Below are 8,480 nucleotides of genomic sequence, written 5' to 3' on the forward strand. Positions count from 1 at the left end.
AAAGAAACCATTTTCTTGTGTGAAAAACATGTCTTCTCCTTCATCTTCCTCCAAACAAATGCTACAAAGAAGGTTGAAAACACAAAGTCAAAAGGGAAGAGATCTGAGGGAAAGAGGAAGCGGTCACAGGGACCTGGTTCCCAAGCCAGGAAAGTTGAAAGCGTCAACATGCAGGAGGTTGTTGACAGTGTGAGAAACCAAGCAGTCTTGGCAAGAAGAGTTTTTGATATGGGAATCATAACTCTTCCTGGCATGGATTCTCTTCACGATATGGTAGAGATTCAATCTTGGCTGCACTTGTTCGACAGAAAATTCCCCATCCTCCATGAAAAAGAAGTACGTGAATTTTACTATAATGTTCAATTCAGGGAAGATGGGAGCATCCTCACACGGGTAAATGATGTTGTCATATCTTTGGATGAGGAAGTGTTGAGCAAAATTCTCAGGGTGCCTAAAGAGGGGACCCGGTCTGTGCTGGGCAAAACTTGCTCTTCTGAGTTTGCTTCTATGATTTCTAAGACACCCACAACTAAGGTTGCTGGGATTTATAAGAAAATCATGAAGAGTGAGTATCAGCTGGTCTTTGAGTTCATCAACAAGGTGCTCCTTCCTCGCACAGAAAAGAGGACAGTCGCAACTGCTGCTGATTTGTATGTGATGGAGATGCTGTGTAGCTTTGAAGCCCTGAACCTCCTTGGTATAATGCTTGAGAATATTCACAAAACCGTAGTTGAGAGGAAAGGTGTTCACGGAATTGGTTACGGATACTTTCTCACGGAGGTATTCAAGCATTTTCGAATTCCTCTTAGTGTTGGAAAGGTTGGGACAGTTAATTAGACTATCTCTGAGAGTACCTTAGTTGAGTGTGAATGCATTGAAGGAAGAGGCTATCCAAAGAGCAAGATGGCTCAACTTATTGAGGATCAGGATCAACTAAAGCAAGAGGTTGAGGAACTTACTGTGCGTTTGAGTGGTAAAGAGGCTGAGATTGCTATACTCAAAGCAGAACTGATAACTGCACAGAGTGAGGGACCTGGTTCTGCAGTGGTACAAGCTTTGGAGAGAGAGAATGCTGAGTTGAAGGCGAAGATAACTGCCCTGCATGAAAAGGCTATCAAAGATAATGATGCTGCCAATGCACGACTCACTCTTGTCATCCAGTCCCTGTCTCATCCTCCCCCTTCTTCCTAGACTGTTAAACAATAATTCCCCCCCTTTGTGTCGTCTTTTTTTTGTGTGGCTTATCATTGTGTTGATGGATATTCAGTTTGTTTTTAATGTGTTAATGTTATGATGGCATGATGGTTAACTTATTCCTTTGCTGTTCTGATTATCTTCCTTTGTGCATGCTTTTCCCTTACTGATTGATTGCTCTTTAGCTTTGATCTTGTTCAGTATTTCTGTTGACATCATTGGTTTACTGCATATCTTTTTTATGATGCCAAAAGGGGGAAGTGAAACTGTAAGTAGCTAAATGTTTATTTATGTGAGGAATACAGTGAGGGGGAATATACAGTAAGGGGGAATATACAGTCAGGGGGAATACACTGTGAGGGGAAATATAGCAAGGGGGAACTATGTTGGAAAAGATTTCAGATCATTGTTTGTCATCATCAAAAAGGGGGAAAATGTTATTTGTAGTTTTGATGTTTGACAAACTTAGGGACCTTGTAAAGGTACCGGGTTTATTACTTAAGTATTGCAGGTTCTTACTTGAGTATTGGGGCAATATAGCAAGGAGGAACTATGTTGGAAAAGATTTCAGATCATTGTTTGTCATCATCAAAAAGGGGGAAAATGTTATTTGTAGTTTTGATGATTTGACAAACTTAGGGACCTTGTAAAGGTACCGGTTTATTACTTAAGTATTGCAGGTTCTTACTTGAGTATTGCAGGGTTCTTGTTTGAATATTGCAGATGAAACAAACCCAGGGACCTAGTAGAGGTACCAGGCTCTCATGATGATGAGCCAGTCGACTGCCAGCTGGAGATGGTACAGAAAGTAGGTGCACACTTCCCGATGGCGTCAGAAAGTGTGACTCTTCCAGCCAATGGCAAAGAAGTTTAGGAAAGTGACTTGCCCATATAAAAGGCACTTTCCTAAACACTTTGTGTAGTTTTTGCAACTTGATAAAAACTTTTCAAGAACTCTTGCAAAGGCTACTACCAAGCAAAGGCAGAATCATTCCAAGAACAGCAGAAATCTCTGGAGCTTTTTAGTGCAGCTGTTTAGGAATATATTCTCTTGTTCTTATATTGTAAACTATTCCTGAAACTATAAAGGAATCAGTGGGTAGTGTTGAAAGTCTAAGTTGTCCAAGTGGGATAGCTTAGTGGGTAGATAGTTTTCTACTTAGGCTTGTTAAGCAATAGGGACTGTTGCTTAACTGTAAGATTGATAACTCTTTCTTACGTTTGGTGTAATCGTGTTTTACTTTTGCTTTTGAAGATTAGTGAAAACGATTGAAAATTCTGTCGAACAGGTCGTGGTTTTACTCCCTTAAGCCAGGAGGTTTCCACGTAAAATCATTGTGTTGATTTTACTGCATTTAACTTTCTGGTAATTTTCTGGAGTGTAGTAAGGGACCTGGTCCATTACTTGTTAAGTGAAGGCACATATTCTATCAGTTCTCATCTAACAGATTGTCACAACTATTTCCAAATTTAGACATAACATAGACAGATACATATTGTTGTAGATCACATTAACCTAATAGCAGTTGATAAAATTGCAACTTAGTGAAGAGTGTTCTCATTTAAACAAACAGACATTCATATTTATTATTTGATAAGCCAAACTGAAAACACATAAACATACTCAAAAGCTTCAATACAAACAACTTAAAACCACAAATCCAACATCAGTCTTAATAATATTATTAGTTACAACCGGAGGCACAGCATGAAGTTTCAGTTGCTTTGGTTATGCATTTAACATTCCCAGTTTCATCCACAAAGCAAATGCAACCTTCTCCACATTCAGCTATAACTTCCCCTGCTTTGCTTATTTTACAAGTATATCCTGCATCTGTCTTGCACATCACCTTGCAACCATCTGTTCCCTCTAGTGCTTTTTGTGCCTCTGGATCAGATTCTTCCCTATTTTATACAAATTACAAATATGTTTTAAATTGACATACACAATAACATAAATTTATGTATATTATTATTAGAGTACATACAGGCGGGTACAATTGATGCCGCTGGAACATTGGCAAAAGGGTTTGCCAGCCTTGGAACTCTCTGTTTTGGTAACAGAACAAGACCATCCTTCTGCACACTTGCACTCTACTTTCCCATCTTCCAACTTTTCACAACATCTACATAGGGGTTACGAGGTGGGAGAATCGAAATACTTATAAATAAAGTTATAGTTCAAAGTTCAGATAATCAACGAACTGAGCTGCTAAGACATACCTCTTTCGAAAAAAAAATTCAGATCAATATAAATATCACATGGTAATTAGAATCTATTTGCTAACCTGAGTGATTGCTGGCTTGAGCTAAGAGCCTCCATTCTTTGTTGTAAATTAATTATTTTTGGTCTAGCTAATTATCCTGAAATTTGTTTACTACAAGTCGGGTGACTCATATACATCTGATTAGCAGCTTTATAGATGTGGCTACTGATTATTTCTTTACATTAAGATATTTGAAATTATTTGTCATTTTTCTCTCGTCTAGAATATTTCTAGCTATCGTGATTCACGGGGTCACTAGAATATATTTTATCTTATATTGCGCATATAAAAAGTAATATTCCATTATCTTCATTTTATTTTATGTGATACAGTATTCTTGTTGGTTCCACTTAATCTTAAGATAGTACTCCAATATACTTATAAAGAGAGAGAGAAAAATGAATCTATTTTTTAATATAACTATTTTTTGAAGAACATTTAGTAAATATTTTAAAGTCTTCATTATTTTTTAAACTTAGTGTCTGATTAAATATTGTCACTTAAAATGGGACAGAAAAAGTACTCGTAAGCGTGCCTCTTTTGTTGCAAAACTAAAATAATTCTTTTTTTCTTTTATAAAATTAAAACATATATATATATATATATATATATGTTGTAATTTGAAATTATTCAAATTTTAAATTACTGGTGCACAACAAAGTTCTTTCGTGTGATAATTGCGTAAAAAGATGAAAAGCTGTTGGATACAAGGCCAGCTGTTAATATTTTTCCCATATTAGTACTATTTATTAAATAAATTAATAATTTTTCTAGGATGCTGTAGCCTACCTGTTGATTGAGAAAAGGATATTCATCAAACAATTAACCTTTTTACTTTGCATTTACATTCAAAAATAATGAAACTTTATCTTTTTATCTTTATTAATATTTCTTCCGTCTTATTTTATATATCATTTTTTACTTTATATTTGTATTAAAAAATAATGAAACTTTATCATTTTATTCTTATTAAATATTTTTTTAAGTCAACTTTATAATAAGTAATAACTTATGAGTATAGTTTCAAAATATAATAGATAAAATATGATAATTTATATATAAATTTTATAAAATAATAAATATTATATTCAATTACTTATAAAATAAAACAAAAAAAATTAATATTTATCGACTATTTATAATCAACTAATCCAAACCAGCTCAAATTTGCTTTTTGGTTGTTTTCACTTTTCACCATTCAATTTACAAATAGAGCCCCATCTTTTGATATTCTAATTCTATATCTTGTCTTTTATCAATTATTATGACTACTTTTGTGGGGGGAAAAAAAGCCACTATATGTGGTCAATAATTTCAGGAATTTCTTTGACACCAAAAGTGCTTTTTATCTAAACCTTTATTCGTATGACCATTATTGATAAATTGTCTACTTAAAAGAAAATGAAACAATTAAGAGATAAGGGTCATTAAATTTGAAACATTAAAGTCTGATATAAATTTCTACGGTTTTCAATAAATGTAGCCATTAGAATTTGTTAAGTATTTGACTAACATTGAAAGTACTTATTTTTGATAAACTTAAATGACCAAAATTGCTGAAAAATAGATTTAAGAAACCAGTTTGCACCTATCTGAAATATAAGGGACCATTTTTATTATTTTATTCTAAGCTTTATATATACAGCGTCTTCTTTTTTTTCTTTTAATAATATACCATATATATGCATCTTATTTTCCTATTTTATTTTTATCTATATAATATAATTAAGTGTGACTGTGTGAGACATCATTTAATTGCTATTTTCAACTGGCTGGATGAATCAGCCCAAGCCCAACAAGGATATCTACAATAGATATTGGGCCAGTAGGCCCAATAAAAGCAATAAGGTCCACCCTTCCTAAAGGATAATTTTGGATCAAGACTAAGGGTGCCGTTTTTCGTCGTTACATATAAAAAGACATCACGATTAGAGGTTAGCATGAATTATATGCAAAGGCATTTATGTGTTTCTCATCCCCATTCGAGTCTAAGTTTCTCATTTCCCTTCTACAGTCTATCAATCACTAGTTCTTTCTTACGTCTACAATTTTGTTTGGGCTTTTGTTATTTGAGTTACTGTATTTAGTTTCTGGATTTGTAATTAAACTCTAATCTTATTATTATAGTTGAAAGGTTGGTTACCGTTACATTAGATTTGAGTTCATTACACTTAACCTTATCGAAGCCCAAAATACATTGATATCCTACATGATGTCTTGAATATTACTTGTGTATATACTGTCCAAAAGGCTGCAAGCCCAAAATAATTAAAATGACGAAAAGGCAGTTTGAGGAATAGATATCTCTATCAAAAAAATAGTTAAAAACTTACAACTAACTAATGTTTTCTGTTTATATGACTAAAATATGAGATTAAGCTCAATGTTATAAAGTATTTGTATTATAGTGAATGTCTTTCATGTGGAGTCCTTTTTAGGATATGATTAAAGAGTCCTCCTACTTGGGGACCAAGTTAGATTTCTCCTATAAATAGAGTGCTCCTCTTCATTGTAAATTCATTCATCAAGAGAAATAACAAGTCTTCTCTTCTTTTCTCTCTAGTTTCTTCTTCTTATTCTATAGTTTTATAACACGTTATCAGCACGAGACTCTAATTTCTCAAAAGTGAAGGTTAGATTTGAAGAATTAATAAAGGTATTATTTATTCTTTTGTTTTTAATTTTAATGGCCAATCTTACAAAACTAGAGTTCACTGCCCTCCAAAGTTCGGGCAGGAACTACCTCTCATGGGTGTTGGATGCTGAAATCCACCTTGATGCAATGGGTCTTGGAGACACCATAAAAGAAGAAAATAAGGCATCAAATCAAAACTGTGCACGAGCAATGATATTCTTGCGTCATCATCTTGACGAGATTCTGAAAATCGAATATCTGACAGTTAAGGATCCACTTGTTTTGTGGAAAAACCTAAAAGAAAGATTTGACCACTTGAAGATGGTCATACATCCAAAGGCACGATATGATTGGATGCATCTAAGGCTACAAGACTTTAAGTCTATACATGAGTATAATTCTGCCATGTTCAGAATCACTTCTCAATTGAAATTATGTGGAGAAACGGTTAGTGAGATTGATATGATGGAAAAGACATTCTCCACTTTCCATGCCTCGAATGTGCTCTTGCAGCAACAATATCGAGAGAAAGGTTTCAAAAAGTATTCTGAACTAATTTCTCATCTTCTTGTGGCCGAGCAAAATAATGATTTATTATTGAAAAATCATGAGAATCGACCTACTGGATCTGAACCACTTCCTGAAGTGAATGAGGCGTACGCCCACCATGCTAGGCGTGGAAAAGGTCGCGGTCCTAATCGTGGTCGTGGACGTGGACGTGGTCGTGGTCGTGATTATGGTCAAGAACGTAATTCTATTCCTGGCATTAATCATTCATCAAATAAAAAGGAAAAAAGAAAGGATGAGAAACGTGAAGCAACTAGGGAAGGTTGTTTTCGATGTGGTGGAAGAGGTCATTATGCACGTGATTGTCGTACTCCCAAACACTTGGTTGAGCTTTATCAAGAATCACTAAAGAAGAAAGAGAAAAATCCTGAGGCAAATTTTATCTCTGAAAATCAAGTTGACATCACGCACTTGGATGTAGCAGATTTCTTCGCACATCCTGAAGGAAAAATAGATCACTTAATTGGTGATGGTTCTGTGAACATGGAAGAGTGATATTTTTTTTGGTAGTATTTATTAATAAATTTCATGTAATGATAGTTGTTTGCATGAGTATTAGTATTTTAAATTAGTTTAGTCGTTCATTAGCTTGTTCCTTAATTCTTAATAAAATAATATATATTTTTCATTGTTTTATTTATATGATTCTAATATGATAGAGTTAGTCAAATACTAAACTTTATCACGTGTTTGTATTATATTAGGTCTTTAACTTGGTCTAATGTTAAAAACATAAATTCTGATATTAACTAGGATTTATCATGTGTTTGTATTATATTAGGTCTTTAATTTGATCTAATGTTAAAAACATGCAGTCTGTTATTAACTAGGATTAAATAATGATTTTATTTTATTTTCCTAACAACTCGTTTTTGACTTAGAGGAAACAATAAATTAAGGCTCAATTTCTAATATTTAATTATTAATTTATTCCTTTGAATATATTGTACCCTTTTGACAACACTAATATTTAATATATATTTATTTTGTGTATGTCATTTCATGTGAAGATATGGATAATTCTAAGAACATATTATCGAAATATGAAGATATTTGTTTGATTGATTCTGGTACAACACATACGATATTCAAAAATAAGAAATATTTTTCTCATTTAAGTATGGGTAAAATAAATGTTACTACAATTTTTGGTAGTACTAATATGATTGAGGGTTTTGGAAGAGCCATTGTAATTTTGCCCAAGGGAACTAAACTCATCATTAATAATGCTATGTTTTCTCCAAAATCTAAGAGAAACTTGTTGAGTTTTAAAGATATCCGTGAAAATGGTTATCATATCCAATCAATGGATGAAATAAATCTTGAATATCTTGGTATCACCAAGTATGTCTCTGGGCAGACATGTGTTATAGAAAAGTTCCCTGCTTTATCTTCTGGCTTGTATTGGACAAAAATTAGTGCAATTGAGGCACATTTTATAGTAAATAAGAAGTTTACTGATTCCAATACATTTGTACTTTGGCATGATCGTCTAGGACATCCTGGGTCAATAATGATGAGACGAATTATAGAAAATTCGAATGGACATCCACTAAAAGACCTAAAAGTTCTTTTAAATGGTGAATTTTCTTGTACTGCTTGTTATCAAGGCAAGTTAATTGTGAGACCATCACCAATGAAAGTTAAGATTGAGTCCCCTGCGTTCTTGGAACGTATACATGGGGATATTTGTGGACCTATTCACCCACCTAGTGGGTCATTTAGATATTTTATGGTTCTAATAGATGCTTCTTCTAGATGGTCTCATGTGTGCCTATTGTCATCTCGTAACTTGGCATTTGCAAAATTATTGGCAC

At 33.6% G+C, this 8,480-nt stretch overlaps 2 protein-coding genes across 2 annotated transcripts; one reads left to right on the plus strand and one right to left on the minus strand.

Annotated features, from left to right (window-relative positions):
• Positions 1 to 2,736: 2,736 nt before the first annotated feature.
• Positions 2,737 to 3,651, minus strand: LOC107026783. Its single transcript, XM_015227866.2, has 3 exons — positions 3,483 to 3,651; positions 3,183 to 3,320; positions 2,737 to 3,099 (listed from the first exon to the last, which is right to left on the minus strand). Exons 1-3 carry the CDS (start codon positions 3,515 to 3,517, stop codon positions 2,880 to 2,882), a joined length of 393 nt encoding a protein of 130 aa, XP_015083352.1. The 5' UTR covers positions 3,518 to 3,651; the 3' UTR covers positions 2,737 to 2,879.
• A 2,496-nt stretch (positions 3,652 to 6,147) lies between these two features.
• On the plus strand, positions 6,148 to 7,158 carry LOC107027845. The gene is made up of 3 exons (XM_015228900.1): positions 6,148 to 6,628; positions 6,743 to 6,970; positions 7,088 to 7,158. Exons 1-3 carry the CDS (start codon positions 6,148 to 6,150, stop codon positions 7,156 to 7,158), a joined length of 780 nt encoding a protein of 259 aa, XP_015084386.1.
• Positions 7,159 to 8,480: the final 1,322 nt, after the last annotated feature.

Source organism: Solanum pennellii, chromosome 8, assembly GCF_001406875.1.
Source record: "Solanum pennellii chromosome 8, SPENNV200".
NCBI lineage: Eukaryota > Viridiplantae > Streptophyta > Magnoliopsida > Solanales > Solanaceae > Solanum > Solanum pennellii.

Bases quoted from the DNA above. Each gene is read 5' to 3' on its own strand.
- LOC107026783 (XM_015227866.2), bottom strand. From the start codon at position 3,517: ATGGAGGCTCTTAGCTCAAGCCAGCAATCACTCAG. The intron at 3,321-3,482 runs GTTAGCAAATAG...ACCCCTATGTAG, and splicing joins TCAAGCCAGCAATCACTCAG to ATGTTGTGAAAAGTTGGAAG. The intron at 3,100-3,182 runs GTATGTACTCTA...TGTATAAAATAG, and splicing joins GGCATCAATTGTACCCGCCT to GGAAGAATCTGATCCAGAGG.
- LOC107027845 (XM_015228900.1), top strand. From the start codon at position 6,148: ATGGCCAATCTTACAAAACTAGAGTTCACTGCCCTCCAAAGTTCGGGC. The intron at 6,629-6,742 runs GTTTCAAAAAGT...CACTTCCTGAAG, and splicing joins GCAACAATATCGAGAGAAAG to TGAATGAGGCGTACGCCCAC. The intron at 6,971-7,087 runs GTACTCCCAAAC...TGGATGTAGCAG, and splicing joins TCATTATGCACGTGATTGTC to ATTTCTTCGCACATCCTGAA.